The 26,439-nt window shown below is 48.1% G+C and overlaps 2 protein-coding genes across 7 annotated transcripts in view; one reads left to right on the top strand and one right to left on the bottom strand.

Annotated features, from left to right (window-relative positions):
• Positions 1–18,187, top strand: part of TCF4 (transcription factor 4) — a 48,053-nt gene extending 29,866 nt beyond the window's left edge. For 4 of the 6 annotated variants that reach the window (XR_011677289.1, XR_011677292.1, XR_011677291.1 and 1 more), the window contains 2 exons: positions 16,361–16,422; positions 17,922–18,069. Coding sequence is in view for 2 of the 6 variants with exons in the window: in XM_071418693.1 (XP_071274794.1) it covers positions 16,361–16,422; positions 17,922–18,134 (275 nt within the window). In the remaining 4 variants the exon portion in view is untranslated. Of the gene's footprint in view, positions 1–16,360; positions 16,423–17,921 lie in introns of all 6 variants that reach the window. The other 2 variants (XM_071418693.1, XM_071418694.1) reach the window with 2 other exon arrangements.
• Positions 18,188–18,448: 261 nt separating this feature from the next.
• On the bottom strand, positions 18,449–25,299 carry LOC139585764 (ice-structuring glycoprotein-like). Its single transcript, XM_071418695.1, has 5 exons — positions 25,292–25,299; positions 22,518–22,697; positions 20,212–21,409; positions 19,638–20,162; positions 18,449–18,556 (listed from the first exon to the last, which is right to left on the bottom strand). The coding sequence occupies exons 1-5, from the start codon at positions 25,297–25,299 to the stop codon at positions 18,449–18,451; spliced, it is 2,019 nt and encodes a 672-aa protein (XP_071274796.1).
• Positions 25,300–26,439: the final 1,140 nt, after the last annotated feature.

Here is a 26,439-nt window from a genome sequence, read left to right as displayed (position 1 = left end):
GGGATGGAAGGGATTTGATGGTCACCCCATTGGATACGAAATCCCAATGGTTTGGGATGGCAGGGATTTGATGGTCGCCCCATTGGATAGAAAATCCCAATGGTTTGGGAGGGAAGGGATTTGATGGTCACTCCATTGGATAGAAAATCCCAATGGTTTGGGATGGTTTGATGGTCACCCCATTGGATAGAAAATCCCAATGGTTTGGGATGATTTGATGGTCACCCCATTGGACAGGAAATCCCAATGGTTTGGGATGGCAGGGATTTCATGTCCACCCCATTGCAATCCCTGCCCAAACCAGGGACAAACCCCATCCAGCCTGGCCTTGGACACTTGGTTGTTGCTTTTCCTTGACTTTTTCCCTCCTCCTCCTCTTCCTCCTGCTCTGATTGATGGAAGTGCTCCCTGGGAGTTGTTTCTTGCCATCCTTGAGAAAAGCACAAAATGTTAGAATGGTGTTAAATCTATTTTTGACAGGAAGGCTGGAAATGTAAAGCCAGGGCTGATCTGCTGGAGGGAATGATGGAGGCAGGATTGTTAAATCCCGGGAAATCGCTAATTTATTGATTTTCTCACCTAATTTTGATTTCTGCAAAGCCCAGCGAATGGCTGAGAGCTGATTTGCATCTCACAGGAACTGGAGATTTTGCAGTGAAATCAAATCCATCCCTCCCGTTCTTCCTTTGGAATTGAGAAGGGGCTTCTCAAGGGTTCAGCTTCCAGCCATTTTTGGGAAGAGCACGAGCCAGGATCTCAGCAGGTTTTGCTTTTTCCCTGCAGAATGGGTTGGGGATGGATGCAGGGTGAGGTGACAGCGAGGTGACATCGCACGGTCGGCGAATAAGAGCCTGGACTAGAAATGTGCTTTTGGTTTTTCCTCCTTTTTCTTTTTTGGGAACACCCACCCACCTCTAAGTGCATTGTGTTTGAATCAAGGTTTTCATGCTGGGCTGGCTCCATCCAGGATTTGCAGACCGGGAAACTCGAACAGGGTTTTGGGAAGCACAGAGCTTGTTCATTGGATGTTGGATGTTTGTCGGGTGGTGTCTGGAACATTCTGGAATAGTGGGAGGTGTCAGGATTCTGCCATTATTGGGAATCCACTTGTGGAAATCCATCCTAAACGCTGACCTGCCCCTTTAAATCCCTCTCAGAGATTTGCTTTTAAACCTGAAAGCCAGGGGAAAGAACAACAAATGAAATCAGTGGTAAAAGTGACCGAAAACTCGGCTCGCTCCCGTTTGATTCATCTCCGAAACAAGCTGGAGACTTGGGAATTTTCCCAAAGTGCCATGGCAACATCCAGCTCTGTTTTGCAGCTTAGGAAATGTATTTTTGGAACTCCTGACTCACCCCCTTGAATATTTCTGCTGGACTAGGAGAATGTGTTTCCTTCTGCTTTCGTGCCACCATTCAGCAGGAAAAGAGGAGAAAAAGAGGGAGCGGTTCCCTCCTGCTTTGCATCATGTGGGGATGGACATCCAGGCTGTGGCTGCTGAGTCCAGAACGGGCTGGAGAGCGGGCAGGGAAAGCCAAAAGTGCAATAAATGCAGGAGAATATTGCAAAAATATATTTAAAAGAAATGTGAGCCAGAAGGAGGGAGGGAGCGGCTTTCCTGGCACTCTTTGGGAATCATGGAACGGTTTGGGTGGAAGGGATTTGAAACTGGAGGGGATTTGAAAGTGGAGGGGATGTGAAGGTGGAAGGGATTTGAAGAAGGAAGGGATTTGAAGAAGGTGGAAGGGATTTGAAGAAGGTGGAGGGGATTTGAAGAAGGTGGAAGGGATTGGAGGGGTCCCCCAGGTCGTTCCAAACCCCAAAAATGCTCTCAGGGCTGGAGCTCTGGGGGATCCACAGCAGGAAAATGCAGCACCAAGGAGAATTCTGACTGAAAGCTGGCCCGGCCTGGAGGTTTTGTCTGAGCAGAATTCAAATTGCTTTTCTCCCCAGTGCTCCTGGAGTATCTGAGTAGTAAACACCGAGTACTTCAACTGCCTTTTTGCCTCGTTTATTTTCCCTGCAAAGTCTTCCCTCTCCGTCGAAAGTCAAGGAAAAAAACAACTTCGGGAAGGCTGAATTTTGATTCAGAAGGAGCCGCTGAGCCAACAGCATTTTCTAGCTGCTTCCACTTTAATTTGGGAAGCAGCCTATTTAAATATGCTAATGATATGCATAGCCATTGGAACGGAATCCAGGCTATAAACTTCCCACAGAGAGCAGGAAAGCTGCGGCTGCCTCCCGCCCGTGTTTGCCAACTCCTTTATTGGGAGTTTGCTGGCAAATCCTCCTGGCCAAAGGTCACGGCAAAAGGAGCTGCAGGTATCCACCGGGCTTATTCCCGACATTCCAGATTATTTGCTGGATTTTTTCCTGCAAAATTACCCTAGGCTCCGGGAATTTTGGATGAAAGGATTCATTAGCACGAGCGAGGGGGATCACACAAAAATTTGCTTTCTTAAAGGGGGAGAATCCCTCGTTAATGAACGGCAAGGAAGGCCAAAAGGATCAATATTTGCACTCTGATCAATTTGCTCTAAAATTGTCTTTATTTTCTCAGCACTTTATAGAGAAATCTTGTCATGAGCTGCCAAAGCCAGGAGCCTGCCCAGATTTGGCACCCAATTATTTTCCAGGGGTAATTAACTACCAGGGAACTGGATCCCTGCATTTCCAGATTCTAGATTTAAAGGAATTTTATATCCATGGAAGTGGGAACGAATCCATTTATTTCCATTGGCTCCACAACCCAACCGGTCAAATCTCCAAATTTGATTTTCCCATGGGGATTTCCACGATTCCAAGTATTCCTGTATACCTTAAACTGGATTTCTGGCGAGGAGGAAGAGATTTTCTGGGTTTACTTCCAGGCAAAAATGACAGCAGGGATGAGAATTTGGATGGAATTCCGGAGAGAAAGTCGGGATTGGCTTTGGAAGCAAAGTGGTTGGAGAAGAGACAGTGATGGTTGGACTTTGTGACAGGAAGTCATTGAGAATTTCCTGAAAGGACTCAAATGGATTCGCATTTGAGATTTGGGACTGCTGAGATATTTATAGGAAAAATCCAAGAGCTTGGATGTGGTTTCCATTTGCCAGATTTCCTATAAAAAATAAATACACAGCCAGCTCAGGGCAAAAAAAAAAAACATCCTGGATTGGGCTGGGCTTCACTTTGGGCTGAGTTGTTGATTTATTTTGCCCAATTCCTGGTTTTTGTAGAAACTGGGAATGGATAGAACCTAGGAGAGGTTGGGGCAAAGGAGAAATGGAGCTGCCATGGGGTTCCTGGGGATTTCTGGGGGAAGATGTCCAAATTCTCGGGGCTGATTTGGATTTGATTTCCGCAGGAATTCACCAAGAGCAGCTTCACAAATATAATTCCTCCCATTTGGGATGGGCTTCCTGAAACTCAAGGCTCAGCTGATCCTATCCATTTCATTTTCCAGTAAATTCAGGATTTTTTTTAAAATCCAAATCCCTCCAGTTTTGCCACGCTATGTTTCACCAATTAATGGAAACCATATTAATTCTTATTAATTCTCCTCTGCACACAATGGCTTTTGTTTGGCTCCCAGTTGTGCTGTGTGGGAATTTCCTTCCAAACTGCAAAACCTCGGGGATTTGGGGTTTGTTTGCCCATCCCGGAGGAATTCCTGTGGAGCTGAACCTCCTGAGCACCCTGGAGGCCAAGGAAGGCAGGAAATGCCTGGCACAGGGAGAGGAGGCCCTGAGCTCAAGGGACTTTCAATAGAAATAATTCCCTGGTTTGTGAGAGCCCTGATGGTTCTGTGGGATCCCTGAAAAAATCCCGAAAAAATCCTGAAAAATCCTGAAAAAAATCCCCGAAAAATCCTGAAAAAAATCCCAAAAATTCCCCAAAAAATCCAAAAAAATCCCCCCCCAAATCCCGAAAGAATCCCTCAAAAAATCCCAAAAAAATCCTGAAAGAATGCTCCAAAAATTAAAAAAAAAATCCCAGAAAAATCCCCCAAAAAATCCCCAAAAAAATCCCCAAAAAAATCCCAAAAAGTGCCTGGTTCTGTGGGATCCCTGCTGGTTCTGTAAGATCACTGAAAAAATCCTGAAAAATCCCCCGAAAAAATCCCCAAAAAATCCCAAATGAATCCCAAAAAAATCCTGAAAAATCCCCCAAAAATCCTGAAAGAATCCCCCAAAAAATCCCCCCAAATCCTGAAAGAATCCCAAAAAAATCCCCCAAAAAATCCCAAAAAAATCCTGAAAGAATGCCCCAAAAAATAAAAAAAAAATCCCAGAAAAATCCCAGAAAAATCCCCAAAAATATCCCAAAAATCCCTGGTTCTGTGGGATCCCTGATGGTTCTGTGGGATCCCTGAAAAAATCCCCAAAAAATCCCCCAAAAATCCTGAAAGAATCCCAAAAAAATCTCCCAAAAATTAAAAAAAAATCCCAGAAAAATTTTCCAAAAAATCCCAAAAATCCCTGGTTCTGTGGGATCCCTGCTGGTTCTGTAAGATCCCTGAAAAAATCCCGAAAAATCCCCCCAAAAAATAAAAAAAAAATTCCAAAAAATCCCCAAAAATCCCGAAAGAATCCCCAAAAAATCCCCCAAAAATTAAAAAAAAAATCCCAGAAAAATCCCCAAAAATATCCCAAAAAGTCCCTGGTTCTGTGGGATCCCTGAAAAAATCCTGAAAAATCCCCCCAAAAAATCCCAAAAAAATCCCAAAAACTCCCCAAAAAAATCCTGAAAGAATCCCCCAAAAATCCCGAAAGAATCCCCAAAAAATCCCTGAAAAATCCCCAAAAAACTCCCCAAAATCCTGAAAGAATCCCAAAAAATCCCCCAAAATCCTGAAAGAATCCCCAAAAAATCCCCCCAAAATTTAAGAAAAATCCCCCAAAAAATCCCAAAAAAATCCCAAAAAAATCCCAAAAAAATCCCTGATTCTGTGGGATCCCTGCAGGTTCTGTGGGATCTCCGTGGGATCCCAGAGCTCTGTGGGATCCCTGCTGGTTCTATGGGATCCCTGCTGGTTTTGTGGGATCCCTGCTGGTTCTGTGGGATCCCTGAGCTCTGTGGGATCCCTGCTGTTTCTATGGGATCCCTGAACTCTATGGGATCCCTGAGCTCTGTGGGATCCCTGAGCTCTATGGGATTCCTGTGGGTTCCCTGCAGGTTCTGTGGGATCTCTGCTGCCTCTGTGGGTTCCCTGCTGTTTCTATGGGATCCCTGCTGGTTCTATGGGATCTCTGTGGGATCCCTGCTGGCTCTGTGGGATGGATCCCTGAGCTCTGTGGGATCCCTGAGCTCTGTGGGTTCCCTGAGCTCTATGGGATCTCTATGGGTTCCCTGTTGTTTCTATGGGATCCCTGCTGGTTCTGTGGGATCCCTGCTGCCTCTATGGGATCTCTGTGGGATCCCTGCTGTTTCTATGGGATCCCTGCTGCCTCTATGGGATCTCTGTGGGATCCCTGCTGTTTCTATGGGATCCCTGCTGCCTCTGTGGGATCTCTGTGGGATCCCTGCTGTTTCTATGAGATCCCTGCTGGTTCTGTGGGGTCCTTGCTGGTTCTGTAAGACCCCTGAAAGAATCCCAAAAAATCCCTCAAAAATAAAAATAAAAAAAATCCCAGAAAAATCCCCCCAAAATCCCTGGTTCTATGGGATCCCTGCTGGTTCTATGGGATCCCTGCTGTTTCTATGGGATCCCTGAGCTCTGTGGGATCTCTGCTGTTTCTATGGGATCCCTGCTGCCTCTGTGGGATCTCTATGGGTTCCCTGCTGGTTCTGTGGGATCCCTGCTGCCTCTGTGGGATCTCTGTGGGATCCCTGAGGTCTGTGGGATCTCTGTGGGATCCCTGCTGTTTTTATGGGATCCCTGCTGGCTCTATGGCTTCCCTGAGCTCTGTGGGATACCTGAGCTCTGTGGGATCTCTGTGGTATCCCTGCTGGCTCTGTGGGATCTCTATGGGTTCCCTGAGCTCTATGGGATCTCTGTGGGATCCCTGAGCTCTGTGGGATCTCTGTGGGTTCCCTGCTGTTTCTATGAGATCCCTGAGCTCTGTGGGTTCCCTGCTGGCTCTGTGGGATCTCTGTGGGTTCCCTGAGCTCTGTGGGTTCCCTGAGCTCTGTGGGATCTCTATGAGTTCCCTGCTGTTTCTATGGGATCTCTATGAGTTCCCTGCTGTTTCTATGGGATCCCTGAGCTCTGTGGGATCTCTATGGGACCCCTGAGTTCTATGGGATCCCTGTAGGATCCCCGCTGCTGTCCCACCCTTTCCCAGCTGCTCCGTGGCGTTTGTGGCCCTCCCGAACAGGAAACCAGGAGCGCTCAGAGGAAGGAAGGCCCCAAAGGCTCGGAAATGAGGCGCGTCCTGAGCCTCTGCTGCTCCCAGGGGACATGGCCCAGCCTGGCCTGGGCAACAGAGTTTGGGGCATTTTTGGGGATTTTTTGGGATTTTTTGGGGGGATTTTTCTGGGATTTTTTGGGATTTTTTGGGGATTTTTTGGGGATTTTTTTGGATTTTTTCTGGAATTTTTTGGGGATTTTTTTGGAATTTTTAAAAATTTTTTTTTGTATTTTTTGGGATTTTTTTTGGATTTTTGGGGATTTTTTTGGAATTTTTCTAGGATTTTTCTAGGATTTTTTAGGGAATATTATTGATATACGCTTTATATTTCATAAATATAAATGGTATTTCTGTATATAATATAGAAATAGTAAATAAATAATATTCCCAAATACGGTTATATTCTAATATTTGGGAATATTATTTATATGCTATTTCTATTTTATATAAATTTTATATTCATTTCTAGATGTTTTATATAAATATATAAATGATATATTTTATAAATATAGAAATTATATATTTTATAAATATATTAGTTATATATTGTAAAATATATAAATAATATATTATATTATATATAAATTATATCTATTATAGAAATATATATAAGTTACGGATATTATATAAATATATAATGTATTTATGTATTTATGTACTTTATGTATTTATATAATTATATATTTATATAGAAATATATATTTTTATACATTCAATATCAATTTTATTTATATTTATGTAAACAGAGAGCAGGTAGAGCTACAGAATATTATAATTATATTAATATGTATTATTTATATATTGTTTATATTTTTATAGAAATTTTTTATATATTTCTATAAGTTTTATACTAATATATAAATTATATATTACATCATATACAAAAGACATAAATGTAAAAATGATACATTATACAAAAAATTAAAAAATTTATTTTATAAAAATTTATAAAATTTGATATATAATTTATAAAATAAATCTAAAAATAAAAATAAAAATTTATATTATATAAATTAAAAATTTATATTATATAAATTAAAAATTTATATTTTATAAATATATAATCTATATGTTATATAAACTTATAAAATGCATATTTTATATGAATATATAAATTGTATAGGTTAAATAAATCTCTAAATTATAAATTATATAAATATATAAATTATATATGATATAAATATATTAATTATATATTTACATATAAATATATATTTCTATCTAAACATATCTTTATATAAACTTTATATCCATTTTATTTCTATTTATATAAATTGTATTTCTATATTATTATGTACTTGTATATTATATTTATATTATTATAGTTATATGTTACTAAAAGGTTTTCCTCAATGGATGCACCCAAGATGAACCAATCCTGGGGTTTCCTCCAAGGAAATTCCTGCCTTTCCTGGCTTTTCCTCCAAGGAAATTCCTGCTTTTCCTCAGTTTTCCTCCAAGGAAAATCCTGGGTTTTCCTCCAAGGAAATTCCTGCTTTTCCTCAGTTTTCCTTCAAGGAATTTCCTGGCTTTTCATCCAAGGAAATTCCGGCCTTTCCTCAGTTTTCCTCCAAGGAAAATCCTGGCTTTTCCTCCAAGGAAATTCCGGCCTTTCCTGGGTTTTCCTTCAGGGAAAATCCTGGATTTTCATCCAAGGAAATTCCTGCCTTTCCTGGATTTTCCTTCAGGGAAAATCCTGGATTTTCATCCAAGGAAATTCCTGCCTTTCCTCAGTTTCCCTCCTAGGAAATTCCTGCCTTTCCTGGGTTTTCCTCCAAGGAAACTTTCCTGAGTTTCCTGGGTTTTCCTTCAAGGAAAATCCTGGGTTTTCATCCAAGGAAATTCCTGCCTTTCCCAGGTTTTCCTTCAAGGAACATCCTGGCTTTTCCTCCAAGGAAAATCCTGCCTTTTCCTCCAAGGAAATTCCTGCCTTTCCCTCCAAGGAAATTCTGGCCTTTCCTCAGTTTTCCTCCAAGGAAAATCCTGGCTTTTCCTCCAAGAAAATTCCTGCCTTTTCCTCCAAGGAAATTCCTGCCTTTCCTCAGTTTTCCTCCAAGGAAACTCCTGCCTTTTCCTCCAAGGAAATTCCTGCCTTTCCTCAGTTTTCCTCCAAGGAAACTCCTGCCTTTTCCTCCAAGGAAATTCCTGCCTTTCCTCAGTTTCCCTCCTAGGAAATTCCTGCCTTTCCTCAGTTTCCCTCCTAGGAAATTCTGGCCTTTCCTCAGTTTCCCTCCAAGGAAATTCCTGCCTTTCCTCAGTTTCCCTCCAAGGAAATTCCTGCCTTTCCTGCCTTTTCCCCCACGGAAACTCTCTGGGATTTGCTCCTTCGGGTCACTCCCCTTCCACTGGCCCAGGCTGTTCCAAGGTTTAGCTGCCCATGTGAATGAAACCAGTCTTAGGTATCTGGCCTGAATTAAAATTGTTTTATGTGGGGGTAGAAGTGACTCAAGACTGGAATAAAATAACAGTTGGGATAGGAAAAAAACCCCTTCCAGCTGCTTCCATGCTGTTTGTCCCTTTTCATTAAAGCCATCCCTCTTTGTTTACTCGTTTCTAAACAAAGCTAATTAAATCCTCGGGCCTCTCCAGTGCTGCATTTGTGGAAATCCCCTTCAAAACTGCCAAGGCCTTGCTGGGAGAGGGACCTGCAGGGACAGAACCCAGGGAGGCTCCGAACCAGAACCCACCGGACGGGGCTGGGTGGGATTTTGGGCAGGAATTCCTCCCTCCCCTGGACCCTGGAGCGTCCCAGGACAGGGTTAGGGTTAGGAGCAGTCCCTGCATCCAAACTGCTGCAGGATTTTAGGATTTTATGAAGGGAAACGCATTGAAGCTCTGGCCTGGGCGTGGTGTCCGTGCCCACCCCTGCGCCGCCTCCTCACATTCCTGCTCCAGCTGGATGGGCAGGGCTGGAAATGGGGAACAGAGCCCTTCAAACACCCCAAAAACGAAACCAGGAGGGAGCAAAGCCCCTCATTCCTTGCAAAGGCAAAGCTTTCCCTGCCATATGTTTGGAGTGGAGCTGCTGTCCCAAATGCCAAGACGTGTTGAAGGCTAGCTGGGTGTTTGGGGATGATTGTCCCATATTTACAGCTTTCCAAGTTGCATTGTTGTCGAAAGTCTGCTGTGGGCTGGAAATATGTTCTGAAGCTGGGTAAAAATATCCCAATTACCATATTCCAAAGGACAACAATTGCCACGCTTGGATGCCTTGGGAAGGAGCAGCTCGGGCTGTAAACAGGATGTGCCGGGCCCCAGGCACGGGGGGAGCACGGCAGGGACAAATCCCGGGCTCCAGGGACAAATCCTGGGCTGCAGGGACAAATCCCGGGCTCCAGGGACAAATCCCGGGCTCCAGGGACAAATCCCGGGCTCGGGGCAGCTGGAGCAGCTCCCTCAGGGCATGAGGGACAAATCCTGGGCTGCAGGGACAAATCCTGGGCTCCAGGGACAAATCCTGGGCTGCAGGGACAAATCCCGGGCTCCAGGGACAAATCCTGGGCTCTATAGGGACAAATCCTGGGCTCCAGGGACAAATCATGGGCATGAGGGACAAATCCTGGGCTCCAGGGACAAATTCTGGGCTCCAGGGACAAATCCCGGGCTCCAGGGACAAATCCTGGGCTCGGGGCAGCTGGATCAGCTCCCTCAGGGCATGAGGGACAAATCCTGGGCTCCAGGGACAAATCCTGGGCTCAGGGCTGCCTGGAGCAGCTCCCTGAGGGCACCAAGGGACAAATCTGAGCCCAGCTCCCTCACAGCCCTGCCCTGGGCTCAGTGCAGCTCCCTGAGGGCACTGAGGGACAAATCTGAGCCCAGCTGCCCTCACAGCCCTGCCCGGGGCTCGGTGCAGCTCCCCGAGGGCACTGAGGGATAAATCCAAGCCCAGCTGCCCTCACAGCCCTGCCCTGGGCTCGGTGCAGCTCCCTGAGGGCACTGAGGGATAAATCTGAGCCCAGCTCCCTCACAGCCCTGCCCGGGGCTCAGTGCAGCTCCCTCAGGGTACCGAGGGATAAATCCGAGCCCAGCTCCCTCACAGCCCTGCCCTGGGCTCGGAGCAGCTCCCTCGGCTCGGTGAGACCTTCCCCAGTCTCGGCAGGAAAGCGCCCCCTTCATCTTCCCTGAGGCTGAAGAGGATTTGCCTCCAGACAGGGTGAGTGGAGAGTTCCCACCTCTGTTTGCTCCTACTGAGCTCGGGCTGGGCTCGCAGTGCAGACAGGGATGAATATTCCAGGGAGATGGGGCTGAATTTATCCTTCCATGGTGCAGGGGATGTCATTTATTCCTTTCACAAGACACTTGTAAGGATAATTTAGTTCCTAATGACCCGTCGGCTGAAAAAGCACAGAATGTGCTCCAAACGCCTCGGAGAAAGGCGGGGCCTCTCTCCCAGCTGGAATTCCAGAGGTGTTCTCTGATCAGGAGATGACTTGAGGGACCAAACCTGTCCCGTGGCCAGCCACGGGTGCGTTTCCATCGTTAGGATCTCCAGTTTTAATGAGTCCCCTCAGCAAGGAGCTGCTGCCTTGTGGGAACAGGCTGGAGCTCTGGAAGTTTCTGCAGAGCAGATGGGCAGCTTGAAAGGGAGCAGATGCTGCTGGAGCAAAGGGCAGAGCTCAGAGGTAGGAGATGAAGGAACCTTCAAGGGCCCCTCGCTCCGTGAGTTTTCCGCACAAAATCAAACGGAAGCGATCCCTGGCAGAGCCTTCAAGGGCTGCAGCGAGAGGGAAACTTTTCCAGAAGTGCCAGAAAATTCCTCAGGCTTCCATTGCAGGAAATGAGTTCAGGGAAAATGCCCAGGGAAGGGCAAGGAGCAGATGTGTGGGCGTGGAGGTTGGAAGAGCTTTTGCAGATCCTTTTGGATATAACCTTGGGACAGTTCATGGGTGTCCAAGGCCTCAGGTGGGGCTTGGAGAAAGCTGCTCTGCTGGAAGGAGGGCAATGGGATCATCCCTGAGATCCCAAATCATTCTGGGACTGGTGACTGTTGGGTGGCCACCATTGTCTGTGACATCCCAGTGAGCTCCACAGGCTGGGAGGCTCCTTTGGCTGATATTGAGAACAAACCATTGTGGGACTGGTGACTGTTGGGTGTCCACCATTGTCTGTGACATCCCAGTGAGCTCCATTGGGTGTCCCCCATTGTCTGTGACATCCCAGTGAGCTCCATTGGGTGTCCACCATTGTCTGTGACGTCCCAGTGAGCTCCATTGGGTGTCCACCATTGTCTGTGACATCCCAGTGAGCTCCATTGGGTGTCTCCCATTGTCTGTGACATCCCAGTGAGCTCCATTGGGTGTCCCCCATTGTCTGTGACATCCCAGTGAGCTCCTCAGGCTGGGAGGAGGTTCCTGGGTGGTTCCTTTGGCTGATATTGAGAGCAAACCTTTGTGGGACTGGTGACTCCATTGGGTGTCCACCATTTTCTGTGAAATCCCAATGAGCTCCTCAGGCTGGGAGGAGGCTCCCGGGTGGTTCCTTTGGCTGATATTGAGAGCAAACCATTGTGGGACTGGTGACTGTTGGGTGTCCACCATTGTCTGTGACATCCCAGTGAGCTCCATTGGGTGTCCCCCACTGTCTGTGACGTCCCAGTGAGCTCCATTGGGTGTCCCCCACTGTCTGTGACATCCCAGTGAGCTCCATTGGGTGTCCCCCACTGTCTGTGACGTCCCAGTGAGCTCCATTGGGTGTCCACCATTGTCTGTGACATCCCAGTGAGCTCCATTGGGTGTCCCCCATTGTCTGTGACATCCCAATGAGCTCCATTGGGTGTCCACCATTGTCTGTGAAATCCCAGTGAGCTCCACAGGCTGGAGGTTCCTTCAGGCTGATATTGAGAGCAAACCATTGGGGGACTGGTGACTTTTGGATGTCCACCATTGTCTGAAATCCCAGTGAGCTCCTCAGGCTGGGAGGAGGTTCCTGGCTGGTTCCTTTGGCTGATATTGAGAGCAACCATTGTGGGACTGGTGACTCCATTGGGTGTCCACCACTGTCTGTGACATCCCAGTGAGCTCCTCAGGTTGGGAGGAGGTTCCTGGTGGTTCCTTCAGGCTGATATTGAGAGCAAACCATTTTGGCACTGGTGACTGTTGGGTGTCCCCCATTGTCTGTGACATCCCAGTGAGCTCCATTGGGTGTCCACCATTGTCTGTGACATCCCAGTGAGCTCCTCAGGCTGGGAGGAGGCTCCTGGAGGTTCCTGATATTGAGAACCAACCACTGTGGGACTATTGAGTTTTCACCATTGTCAGCCCTACCTGTTTGTGTGTCCCCGGCAAAGCAATCCCGGTGTCCTGGCTGTGCTTTGTGTGTCCCCCAGTGATGAATTAATCTGTGTGATGAATTAATTTGGCATTCACGGGCACGTCAGACTTTTCTGTCCTCATTTCAGCCTTTCTGTACAAAGCACAATTCATTGGGAGACTCGTGGAGCAAGGGAATAAATGACATTATTCCAAGTTGGAATTGTGCACTGAAACGATTTTCTCTTCCACATCCAGGAGTGTTTTGTTTGTAGCATCATCCCAGTTTTTATCCCAGAACATTCTGATGTTCCTGTACAGCTCCTGTTTTCACAGGCTCCCCAAAGAGCAGGAATTTGGGAATTTATTCATTCTCCAAACCAAAGGCTAAAATAAGAAAATCCCCTTTGACTCTTGGGCTCGGGAGCTCTCTGAGCCATCCCAGGAGCAACAATTTTTGGCCTGGAAGGGTTTGAAGGAAGCAGGGACACCTCCCACTGCTCCAGGCTGGAATTCCATGGACCTGCTGGAATTCTGGGATGCAGCAGCCCTGAGCATGGCCTGGATAAATAAACCGTGTGTGGCTGCTGGGACAGTGTGGGCAAGGATGAGCTCAGCCCCAGCAGCACAATGGGATTCTCTGTTGGGAACAGCTCAGGTTTGTTTGGAGCGGGGTCTCCAACCCTCCGTGGATATTGGTGGAAATTCAGGCAGAAAATGAAATGCCACGTTTCATTGCAAAAGTGAATTTTTTCAAGTGTTTGAGGCCTTCATCCCGTCCTTCTTCCGCATCACCTCCCTGCCTGTTGTTTTGGGCTTTTCTTCTCATGTCCTGATGATATTTAGAGCAAAACCTTCAAAAAAAGATTGGATCAATGGATGTGCATTTGAAATTTTCCACTCCTTTAGCTTATCAAATATCCAGGTTTCTCCTTCCCTTGATCTTCCTCTTTAATCCTCCTTCTGTATTTTGTCGAGCTGGGTTTTTTCATGTAGTTTTTCAAGCTAATACTCGGATAAATCCAACTTCTTTTGAAGAGCAAAACAGCAGGAAAGGTCTCAATCCACCAACCAGGCCTGTTGAAATTAATTGGGATTAGCAGGCTCGGTTTAGGGGCTTTTGGGAAGTGCAATAGGACCACAACCAGCAGCCTCACATCTCCCCCACCCTCCTTGGGCTGACACAAAATTCCTGCAGATCCTGGGGGAATTTAGGGATCATCTCACTCCAGGGGGCCCCAAAAAGCTGGGAGTCCTCTGGGCTGGATGGGGCTGGGAGCAGAGCTGAGCCATGAGATGATCCTGAGGTTCCTCCTGACCCATCCCTGGTGATCCTTTAAATCCAAATCCTTTATCCCAGATTTCCTGAGGAGAATCCCCAAAGGGAATGACAAGGGGATTCATGGATCTGGCAATTCTGGGATCCTTAGGCTCCTCCTCACCCATCACTGCTGATCCTTTAAATCCAAATCCTTTATCCCAGATTTCCTGAGGAGAATTCCCAAATCTGACCATGACAAGGGCATTAATGGATCTGGCGATTCTGGGATCCTGAGGCTCCTCCTCACCCATCCCTGGTGATCCTTTAAATCCAAATCCTTTATCCCAGATTTCCTGAGGACAATTCCCAAATCTGCCCATGGGAGAGAGTCCATGACAAGGGGATTCTGGTAATTCTGGGATCCTGAGGCTCCTCCTCACCCATCACTGGTGATCCTTTAAATCCAAATCCTTCATCCCAGATTTCCTGAGGAGAATTCCCAAATCTGCCCACGAGTAGGGGATTAATGGATCTGGTGATTCTGGGATCTTTACGTTCCTCCTCACCCATCACTGCTGATCCTTTAAATCCAAATCCTTTATCCCAGATTTCCTGAGGACAATTCCCAAATCTGCCCATGACAAGGGGATTAATGGATCTGGCGATTCTGGGATCCTGAGGCTCCTCCTCACCCATCCCTGGTGATCCTTTAAATCCAAATCCTTTATCCCAGATTTCCTGAGGAGAATTCCCAAATCTGCCCACGACAAGGGGATTAATGGATCTGGCGATTCTGGGATCCTGAGGCTCCTCCTCACCCATCCCTGGTGATCCTTTAAATCCAAATCCTTTATCCCAGATTTCCTGAGGAGAATTCCCAAAGGGAATGACAAGGGGATTCATGGATCTGGCGATTCTGGGATCCTTAGGTTCCTCCTCACCCATCACTGATGATCCTTTAAATCCCAAATCCTTTATCCCAGATTTCCTGAGGAGAATTCCCAAATCTGCCCACGACAAGGTCTCTTCCAACCTTGACCCTGTGAAGTTCTCCCTATCCCAGCTGGAAATGGAGGATGTTGCAAAAATTCTGCTTTTCCCTGCAGCTTTTTTCTGGATCTCCTCCTTTCCCTCTGGAGCTCAGCTGGAGTTGGAAGCAGGAACTGGAGGATCCAGGTTCCTCCAGAGCTGCATTTTGGGGCTTTTCCTGAGCACCATTAAGGCCGGAGCCTCCTTCTCCTCCCATGGCCAAAGATTGTTTTAATGAGAACTAAAGGGCCTTTTTCCAATTACCAGGGAATAACTGGATTCAGTTCCTGGCTTATGTCAACCTGCTTGGATTTGATTAGGGACAAAGAAATGGATTCATCCGTCAGGGTTACTTCATTAGGGCTCCTCAGTGATGCTTCACAGAGGGGCGGCGGCGCTCCGCACTTTTGGGGTGAAATCCCAGGAAAATGGGGACGGAACAGCTGAAGATCGAATCCCGTCCCTTTCTGAAGGAGGCCAGGGATTTTTGGGGTGCTGGGGGGGAATCCCTCCCCGGGGAGCTGCCCCGCTCTGGACAATCCCTAAAATCATCCCTTTAATTCCAGAATCACTCCAAGTGGACACCAGGCCCTTCAGTGCTGGGTTTGGGATCTCTCCTCCCCACCCAAACCCGGGAGTTATTGATGAAAAAAACCCCATCCCATCATTCTGAGCAGGGGCTGCCCAGAGTTAATTGTCTGTTACATAACACAAGTGATTTTTAAAAAATCTGCCTAATTAACCTAATGGAATGGTTGATCGGATCTGTCAGGTAAATGATCCACAGTTTCATTCCCTTTTTTTTTTTTTTTTTTTTTTTTTTTTTTTTTTTTTTTTTTTTTTTTTTCCTGGAGCTTAATTAAATATTTACCTCCGAGTGTCTCGTGCTATTAACGTGTTCATCTATTATGGGAGAGAATAGGAATCCTAACTGGGGGAAAGAATTCAAGCGTCAGGTTTGGAATCCTGGAAATTCCCCCGATTTAGTCTCCAGCTGAAATTCCCACTGATCCTAAAACCTGGATGGGTTTGATTTCAAGAGATTTAAGCAGGGAAGAGGGACAGGGCTTGCAGCAACCCGGGACAGCTGATCCTTAAAATCCCTTCCATCCCATAAAAACCGGAGGAGCAATCCTGGTAAAACCACACCAGCTCCGTCCTGCTCGCAGTGTCCGTCAGTCCCTGCTTGCTGCTGGACACTGGGAGAAGACGGGATCCCAAAATTCCCAAATTCCATGGCTTTGGAGGCAGGCAGGCAGGAATTGTGCTGCCGCTCAAACCTCGGCGTTCCTGAGGGTCCAGCTCCATCCCCGCCGTGAATTTCAATGAGTTCATTTCAGCCCCGGGGTCAGGAGCCACTTCCTGGCCTCGGCTCCTCACGCCTGCCTCTTAATTAAAGGCACCAGGAGATTAATTTGAAGCATTAATTTCTCACAAAAGGCGGGAATGATTTGCCACGAAGCCTAAAGAACTTTTTTGTCCCCAGATGTAGAAGACAGAACTAGCTCAGGGTCCTGGGGGAATGCAGGACATCCGAGTCCATCCAGGGTAAGTGAATTTCATCTTTATCCCCTGCAGATGGAAATGTGCAATCCTGTGGGCTCAGGAATCCGTATTCTCATTAAAATGGCTCCTCTCAGTGTTTCCATTTCAAACCCCAGCCTGCCACTGGCTTTCAGATGCTCCAGAAGGTCCCTTCCAACCCAGAGCATTCATTCCACGATTTCTGTGCATATTAATGAGCCAATTACTGAGGGGGCTTGGCAGCCCCCCCACCCCAAAGCGCAGCTGGTGCAGAGGCTGCTTCCCAGGTGCATTTCTAGGGATTTTTGGTAGGATTTGGAGGTGCTGGGATTTCGTTGCCTGCCCATTCCATGGCCAGGATCCTCACCAGAGCAGCTCAAACCCTTCTCTTTGTCCGTGGAAAATTTGGGGGGATGATTTTGGCACATCCCCCTGAGTGCTCCGGGCTGGAACTGGGCACGGCCACATCCCACGGTCCCTGCTCAGGAGCAGAATTCCCTGTGGGCTCCCTCTGGCTCGGCGTTCTCTGGGATTTAGGAGCCAGCTGGGCTCAGTCAGTTCAATTGTGCCTGTGGACAGTTATCCACATTTTTTTGACACTTTGGGATGGAGATGGCTTGGTGGGAAGAGCAGATTTTCCAGCGGCACAGCTGGATCCTCCCGAGTGCTGGCAGCTCCTGCTCCCGACTGGAACATCCCAGCTCTGCCCTCCCTCCATGGCTCAGCACCACTTCATCCCCAAAACACACGGAGCAGAGAGCGCCGTCCTCGTGCCCCTTATTTAAATTCATTTGAATTGGTTCCCAATTAACTTAAAGGACAGCGAGGAAGAGCGGGATCTTCATCCCCTCCTCACCCTCCATCCACGTCCCCTCCCCGGGAGCTCTCATTTCCCCGTTCCTGCCTCCAAGGAAGGAATCCCAGCACCTTTTCTTCTTTCCTGCTTTGCATCCCTGACGTCACCCCAGCTTCCATCTGTCAGTTTGATTTTCCTGCCCTTTTTTTTTCCCCTTGACACTTGTATTGCTTCCGAGGGAAAAATGTTTTGAAAAGGAAATCGGGCAATTGGCACACACCGATTATTTCTGCCTCCAAAGCCCTGAATGAAAGTGGGGAGATAGAAAGAAAAGGAGCACGAGCCTGAGAAGGATTGGGGAATTTTAAATCGAGGCCGGGCATTAAGTCGAGGAATTATTCCACAAACAACCTGACCTCGCTTTTTCCTGCTGGAATGGAATTCCCCCAGCGGGAGACCTCCTTCCTCCAGAGGCTTTTTGCCTTGCTTTAAGCACGAGGACTCTTCCCAGAGGGGTTTTTTTGCTGATTTACCCCACACAGGATTTCAGGAACATCACCCAGCTCTCCAGTCAGGATTCTCTTCTTTTTTTTTTTCCTAATGAACAGAACTTGGAAAGGGCACTAAAAATGTGTCTCTCCAGCCAATCAGCAGGGAAAAAACCCCAAGGGAATGATGGTTTTTAGAGCAGCCTTAAAATTGTGTTTTTTCCCCCGTTTCTTGCCAGAACTATGGAGATGGGACTCACTATGACCACATGGCGAGCAGAGACCTCGGCTCACATGACAATCTCTCTCCTCCCTTTGTCAATTCCAGAATACAAAGTAAGAACATGGAATTTCCTCCCTCACTGGGCTGGGGCAACTGGGATCAATGGATTAGGAATAAAATTCCAGGGCCTCCCAAGTCCTCATCCCTCATTTTTTTGGGCTTGGTTTGACGGTAAAGACAGGGATTTGTTTCAATTTTCCATGCTGTGATATTTAGTACTTCATATCCATTTTGCTTATATTTTATTGATGTTCTGTATCTCTAACTGTGGATTCGTGATGCAAAATCAGATTGGACATGCTTGGGATGGGTTTTGAAAGCTTTTTGAAATCCTAATCGATAAATCCCAAAGGGAGCAGAGGAATAGAAGGTGGGGGACACTGGGAATGTTGTTTGGAGTGGGAGGGAGGTGTCCAACCGTGCATCAGAAGCGTTGATGGTCCTGGAGATCTTTTCCAACGGGAACGATCCCGGGATTCTGCGCTAGAGGTTTATGAGGGAGCCGTTGCTCCCTTCTTTAATTATGAGTTTGCTAAAGTCAATAAATGATGTCAAAATAGTGGCAATGCTCAGGCTGGCTCCATCCAGGAGCTTCCAAGGAAAACACGGAGCTGTGGCTGCCGCACATCATTCCACAGCTCTAATGCCCATCCCTCATCCCGGGGCATTGGCAAAGAGCTGGGAGTTGTTGGAGCTTGCGGCAGTTTGAGAAAGCCTGGGAGAAGCCAAGGAAAGCATGGAAATTCCAACGCTGCCTGCTGCACTCAGGCAGGGAGCAGCAGGGCATGTGTCTGTCCCTCCTGTGCCTCCCCGCACTCCAGAAAATCCAGAAAATCCATGAAAACACGGCTGGAGGCTCCCTGGGAAGGTGGTGAGGAACCAGGGCTCCAAAGTTCCTAGAGGAGTCTCCAGAAAATCCAGAAAATCCATGAAAACACAGCTGGAGGCTCCCTGGGAAGGTGGTGAGGAACCAGGGCTCCAAAGTTCCTAGAGGAGTCTCCAGAAAATCCAGAAAATCCATGAAAACACGGCTGGAGGCTCCCTGGGAAGGTGGTGAGGAACCAGGGCTCCAAAGTTCCTAGAGGAGTCTCCAGAAAATCCAGAAAATCCATGAAAACACAGCTGGAGGCTCCCTGGGAAGGTGGTGAGGAACCAGGGCTCCAAAGTTCCTAGAGGAGTGTGGGAAGTGCCAGGTCCAGCTCCATGGCCTAGGAGGGACTTTCCCAGCTGTGGGGTGGGGACAGCGCCGGCCAGGGCCTGGGCTGGGACACCATGGGGCCATGTGGGAATGGCAGTGACAATGGCAGTGACAATGGCAGTGACAGTGACAATGGCAATGGCGGTGGGAATGGCAATGGCAGTGGCAATGACAATGGCAATTGAAATGAGAATGGCAGTGACAATGGCAGTGACAATGACAATGGGAGTGGCAATGATAATGGCACTGGGAGTGGCAGTGACAATGGCAGTGGCAGTGGCAATGGCAGCGGGAATGGGAATGGCAATGGCAGTGGGAGTGGCAATGGCAGTGACAATGGCAGTGGCAATGGCAGTGGCAATTGAAATGAGAATGGCAGTGACAATGGCAGTGACAATGGCAATGGAATGGCAATGGGATTGAGAATGGTAATGGAATGGCAGTGGGAATGGCAATGGGAATGGCAGTGACAACAGTAGTGGCAATGGTAGTGACAATGGCAATGGCAATGGGAATGGCAGTGACAATGGCAATTGAAATGACAATGGCAGTGACAATGGCAATGGTAATGGCATTGACAACGGCAGTGGGAACAGGAATGGCAATGGCAATGGCGGTGCGTGTGGCAATAACAATTGAAATCGCAATGGGAATGGCAATGGCAGTGACAACAGCAGTGACAATGGCAATGGCAATGGGAATTACAATGGCAATGGCAGTGACAATGGCAATGGCAGTGACAATGGCAATGGCTGTGGCAATTGAACTGGCAATGGAAATGGGAATGGCAAATGAAATGGCAGTGACAGTGACAATGGCAGCGGCAGTGGCAGTGACAATGGCAATGGTAACGGCAATGGCAGTGACAGTGACAATGGCAGTGGCGGTGACAATGGCAATGGTAACGGCAATGGCAGTGACAGTGACAATGGCAGCGGCAGTGGCGGTGACAATGGCAATGGGAACGGCAATGGAATGGCAATGGGAATAGTAATGGCACTGGAAATGGTAATGGAGTGGCAGTGGGCATGGCAATGGCAGTGACAACGATAGTGGCAATGGTAGTGACAATGGCAATGGTAATGGCAGTGATGATGACAATGGCAGTGGGCATGGCAATGGCAATAGCAATTGAAATGGCAATGGCAACGGGAGTGATGATGGTCATGGCAATGGCAGTGACAATGGCAACGGGAATGGCAGTGACAATGGCAATGGGAATGGCAATGGCAGTGACAGTGGCAATGGGACCGGGAATGACAATGGCAATGGCAATGATAATGGCAGCGACAATGGCAATGGCAATGGCAATGGCAATGGCAATGATAATGGCAGCGACAATGGCAATTGAAACGGCAATGGCAGTGGGCATGGGAATGGCAATGGCAGTGACAACGGCAGTGGGAATGGCAATGGCACTGGGAATGACAGAGACAATGGCACTGGGAATAGGAATGGCAATGGCAATGGCAATGGCAGTGACAATGGCAGTGGGAATGTCAATGGGAATTACAATGGGAAATACAATGGCAATGGCAGTGGCAGTGGCAATGGCAGTGACAAGGGTAGTGGCAGTGATGGTGACAATGGCAATGGCAGTGGCAGTGGCAATGGCAGTGACAATGGCAATTGAAACGGCAGTGGCAGTGGCAATGGCAGTGACAATGGCACTGGCCATGGCAATTGAAGCGGCAGTGGCAGTGGCAGTGACAATGGCAGTGACAATGGCAATGGCAATGGCAGTGACAAGGGTCGTGGCAGTGATAGTGACAATGCCAATGGCCATGGCAATTGAAACGGCAATGGCAGTGGCAATGGCAATGGGAACTGCAATGGCAATGGGAACACCAATGGCAATGGCAATGGCAGTGACAATGGCAGTGACAATGGCAATGGGAACACCAGTGGCAGTGACAATGGCACTGGCAGTGACAATGGCAATTGAAACGGCAGTGGCAGTGACAATGGCAATGGCAATGGGAACGCCAATGGCAGTGACAAGGGTAGTGGCAGTGATAGTGACAATGGCAATGGCAATTGAAACGGCGGTGGCAGTGACAATGGCAATGGCAATGATAGTGGCAATGGCAGTGGCAATGGCAATGGGAACAGCAACGGGAACGCCAATGGCAATGGCAATGGCAGTGACAATGGCAATTGAAACGGCAGCGGCAGTGACAATGGCAGTGACAATGGCAGTGACAATGGCAGTGACAATGGCCCTGGCAGTGACACTTGCAATGGCACTGGAACGCATTCACGCCGATGCAATCACTGCGTGTGAAAAAGGGAATGCTGCCTCCAGCCAAGGCCACCGCCAGTCCTGTCCCCAAGCGCTTGTCACCGCCACCGCCGTTCCCAGCTGTCCCCTCTGGCAAGGCTCTTGTCCCATTTGTCCCCTTCCAGCAAGGAGAAACCTCCTGCACAGCCCCGTGGAACCTGCTGGAACCTTCTCCGGCCAGGAGGAGCTCCAGGGACTTTGGGACACCGGGGTGACCCCTCCAAGGCAGCAGATCCACGGATCTGCGATGCCATCCAACCTCTGGGAATATTCTGCTCTTCCCAATTCCACACCTCCCCGCCTTTGCCGAGCGGGAATATTTCCAAAATCCTTTCACATTTGCAACGGGATTTTCCCCTTTCGTCCCCGCGGCTTTGATTCCGTTCCCGTTATTACGAGGAGAGCCGGAATTTTTTTGCAGATTAGTGAAGTTTACCCAACACGGCGTTCAAAAGCTTTCAATTGCTAAATTGTAAACATTTGGGATCAAATTTTCCATGCTGTGGATGTGACTCAGCCCGCTCGGTGTTTTTTGAACCTTTCAACGTTTCCTCAAATGGGATTACATTGCAGCCTGGCAGGTTTGGGGTTTTCTCCCTTTAGTGTCTGCCACGGCGGGAACATTGCAAAAAGGGAATTTGGGACGGGAATCGGGGAGGGAACGGCCAAAACTCTCCAGGAATTTTAGGGATCAACCCTGGAGCATCTTTGTGCTGCTTTTTTAACGACGGAGGCAGGGAATTGTTTGGGATGGGAGGGATTTTTAGCATCATCCCCGTCCATCCTTGGAGAAATCCCAAACCCAAAACCCCACACGATTTCCCGGAAGGTGCCTAAATGAAACAAAACCAAGAAATCAAAGCAGCCACGATATTGATGTAAAAATTCCCGTTGCCAGTCAGGAGTGAATGGATTTGTAAGCGCTGCCAGTCAGGATTCCGAGCTCGGCGTTGGAGCGCGGTGCCGGAAAAAAGAAAGGACCGGTGACAAGGACATCTCCATTTCTTTGGGTGGCAGCAGGAGATGTGTAAATAGAAATTTCCACTCTGGCAGTTCCTGGGCAGGACAGGAGCCTTGAAATGCGAGTTTGTCCTCCACGCTCCGCGGGCGAGTTTGCATTCCTTGATTTGGATTTCAACGGCTCGCGGCGTTTCCGAAGGGTTCTTCTGGGGGACAAGCTGGAGTCGGCGTCGTCATCGTCATCGTCGTCATCGTCATCGTCATCATCATCATCATCATCGTCATCATCAGCTCTGGGGGCAGGGGGGCACCTCCTGTCCCTAATCCCAGAGTCCTGTCCCTAATTCTGGGCTCCTGTTCCTAATCCCAGAGTCCTGTCCCTAATGCCAGATTCCTGTCCCTAATCCCAGAGTCCTGTCCCTAATTCTGGGCTCCTGTCCCTAATGCCAGAGTCCTGTCCCTAATTCTGGGCTCCTGTCCCTAATGCCAGAGTCCTGTCCCTAATTCTGGGCTCCTGTTCCTAATCCCAGAGTCCTGTCCCTAATGCCAGATTCCTGTCCCTAATCCCAGAGTCCTGTCCCTAATTCTGGGCTCCTGCCCATAATTTCAGACTCTTGTCCATAATTCTGAGTTCCTGCCCCTAATCCCAGAGTCCTGTTCTTAAATCTGGGCTCCTGCCCATAATTCTGGGCTCCTGTCCCTAATCCCAGGGTCCTGTCCCTAATTCTGGGCTCTTGTCCCTAATCTCAAAGTCCTGTTCTTAATTCTGGGCTCCTGTCCCTAATGCCAGATTCCTGCCCCTAATCCCAGAGTCCTGTCCCTAATTCTGGGCTCTTGTCCCTTATCCCAGAGTCCTGTTCATAATCAAAGATTCCTGTTCATAATCCCAGATTCCTGTTCTTAATTCTGGACTCCTGTCCCTAATCCCAGAGTCCTGTCCCTAATGCCAGAGTCCTGTCCCTAATCCCAGAGTCCTGTCACTAATCTCAGAGTCCAGTTCTTAATTCTGGACTCCTGTCCCTAATTCTGGGCTCCTGTCCTTAATCCCGGGCTCCTGTCCCTAATTCTGGGTTCCTGTCCCTAATCCTAGAGTCCTGTTCTTAATTCTGGGCTCCTGTCCCTAATTCTGGGCTCCTGTCCCTAATCCCCGATTCTTGTCCATAATTCTGGGCTCCTGCCCATAATTTCAGACTCCTGTCCATAATTCTGAGTTCCTGCCCCTAATCCCAGACTCCTGCTCTTAATTCTGGACACTGTCCTTAATTCTGGGCTCCTGTTCATAATCCCAGAGTCCTGTCCCTAATGCCAGAGTCCTGTCCCTAATTCTGGGCTCCTGTCCCTAATGCCAGAGTCCTGTCCTTAATTGTGGGCTCCTGTCCCTAATCCGAGAGTCCTGTCCCTAATCCCAGAGTCCTGTCCCTAATTCTGGGCTCTTGTCCCTAATCTCAGAGTCCTGTTCTTAATTCTGGACACTGTCCTTAATTCTGGGCTCCTGTCCCTAATCCCCGATTCTTGTCCATAATTCTGGGTTCCCGCCCATAATTCTGGCCTCCTGTCCCTAATCCCAGATTTCTGTTCTTAATTCTGGGCTCCTGTCCTTAATTCCAGATTTCTGTTCTTAATTCCGGGCTCCTGTCCCTAATCCCAGAGTCCTGCCCATAATCCCAGATTTCTGTTCTTAATTCTGGATTCCTGTCCCTAATTCTAGGCTCCTGCCTGTAGACCCAGACTCCTGTCCTTAATTCTGGGTTTCTGTCCATAATTTCAGACTCCTGTCCATAATTCTGAGTTCCTGTCCCATAATCCCAGAGTCCTGTCCCTAATTCTGGGCTCTCGTCCCTAATCTCAGAGTCCTGTTCTTAGTTCTGGGCTCCTGTCCCTAATCCCAGAGTCCTGTCCCTAATGCCAGAGTCCTGTCCCTAATTCCAGAGTCCTGTCCCTAATTCTGGGATCTTGTCCCTAATCCCCGATTCTTGTCCATAATTCTGGGTTCCCGCCCATAATTCTGGGCTCCTGCCCCTAATCCCAGATTTCTGTCCTTAATTCTGGGCTCCTGTTCTTAATTCTGGGCTCCTGCCCCTAATCCCAAACTCCTGCCCATAATTTCAGACTCTTGTCCATAACTCTGGGCTCCTGTTTATAATCCCAAAATCCTGCCCATAAATTTGGATTCCTGTCCATAATCCCACACGCCTGCCCATAATTTCAGACTCTTGTCCTTAATTCTGGGCTCCTGTCCCTAATCCCAGATTCCTGTCCCTAATCCCAGATTCCTGCCCTTAATTCTGGACTCCTGTTCATAATCCCAAACTCCTGCCCATAATTTTGGATTCCTGCCCATAATCCCAAACTCCTTCCCATAGTTCTGGGCTCCTGTCCCTAATCCCAAACTCCTGCCCATAATCCCAAACTCCTGCCTGTAATTTCAGACTCCTGCCCATAATTTTGGGATCCTGCCCATAATCCCAAACTCCTGCCCATAATCCCAAACTCCTGCCATAATCCCAAACTCCTGCCCATAATTTCCAGTCTCCAGTTTGTACCTCCAGCACAGAAAATCAGCTTTTCCAGTAAAATCCAGTTCAAAACTCCTTCCCCTTCCATGGATTCTTGGGAGTTTGGCTTTTCAAGAAGTTTTTGTTGCCGTTCTCTCAGGGGGCAGAGGGAATTTAGAGAAACTTGCTGCAAATATTCAATTTGTACCTTTGGGAAGTGGAATAAAACGAATTTTAAAATTCCTTCCAACAGAAAACGATTCAAAATAATCGTAAAAAAAAAAAAAAGCAGCACAAAGAAATAGAAACGAAATCAAAACCACTCCCCAAAAAAAGGTTGAATTGGGGTTTTTGGGGGCTTTTTTTGGCTGAAGTGGCTGCGGATCTTTCACGAGTGCATCACCCCAAAGGGCTGGAGGGGGGACACGAGCGGCTGCGGGCAGAAATTTGCATTCCAGCTGGAAAATGGACATGTGGGAAAATCTGGGAAACAAAACCCAATTTGGTGAATTAGTGGGTCATTTCCATAGGCACTCACGCTCCGTTAGGCAGGCAAAAACAAAGGGTTTGTTATGCTCCCAGTTAAAGCCCAGAGTGTCCAACAAAAAGGGAATTTAATTAAGGAGAATTCACAGCCCGGCCCTGAAGTCTGAACTTCGCAGCGTGGAATTAAAGGAGGAGTTTAGATAAATAAAATCAACTTTTTGGGGCGGCTTTGGGTGGGAAAAGAAAAAGAAAAAAAAAAATAAAGGCCGGGCAGGGAGGAGGAGGAGGAGGGGGTGGAGGCTGCTTAAAAATCTCTGCAGGTTTTGCCCTGCATGCAGGACAAAAGGGGAGATTTGAGTGCCATAGGAAAACACAGGGGAAAATGGAATTTTGGAGGGGAGGGGATGGAGGGATTGGGGTTTGGGACTGGAGGATGGGGACACGGGGATTGTCCCCTGATGGGGATGGAGGAATTGGGGTTTGGGACTGGAGGATGGGGACACGGGGATTGTCCCCAAGGTGAGGGCACAGGAATTGTCCCCATGATGGGGACACAGGGATTGTCACCTAATGGGGACACAGGGATTGGGGTTTGGGAATGGAGGATGGGGACACAGGGATTGTGCCCTGATGGGGACACAGGGATTGGGGTTTGGGACTGGAGGATGGGGACACAGGGATTGTCCCCTAATGGGGACACAGGGATTGTCCCCAGGAGGGGGACACAGGAATTGGGATTTGGGACTGGAGGATGGGGACATGGGGATTGTCCCCTAATGGGGACACAGGAATTGGGGTTTGGGACTGGAGGATGGGGACACAGGGATTGTCCCCTAATGGGGACACAGGGATTGTCCCCAGGAGGGGGACACAGGAATTGGGATTTGGGACTGGAGGATGGGGACATGGGGATTGTCCCCTAATGGGGACACAGGAATTGGGGTTTGGGACTGGAGGATGGGGACACAGGGATTGTCCCCTGGATGGGGACATAGGAATTGGGATTTGGGACTGGAGGATGGGGACACAGGGATTGTCCCCAAGGTGGGGACAC

Source organism: Agelaius tricolor, unplaced genomic scaffold, assembly GCF_023055355.1.
Source record: "Agelaius tricolor isolate 1412-34295 unplaced genomic scaffold, bAgeTri1.0.p SCAF_89, whole genome shotgun sequence".
Taxonomy (NCBI): Eukaryota; Metazoa; Chordata; class Aves; order Passeriformes; family Icteridae; genus Agelaius; species Agelaius tricolor.
Note: the sequence above shows the minus strand (reverse complement) of the source record. Positions and strands in the feature narration are given on the sequence as shown.

Excerpts from the sequence above, each read along its gene's own strand:
- LOC139585764 (XM_071418695.1), bottom strand. Across the intron at positions 20,163-20,211 it reads TCACTACCATTGCCACTATC|TGCCATTACTATTCCCATTG; the intron begins GTTGTCACTGCC and ends TACCATTTCCAG. Across the intron at positions 18,557-19,637 it reads TCACTACCATTGCCACTACT|CTCCTGGATGGAGCCAGCCT; the intron begins GTTGTCACTGCC and ends TTTCCTTGGAAG.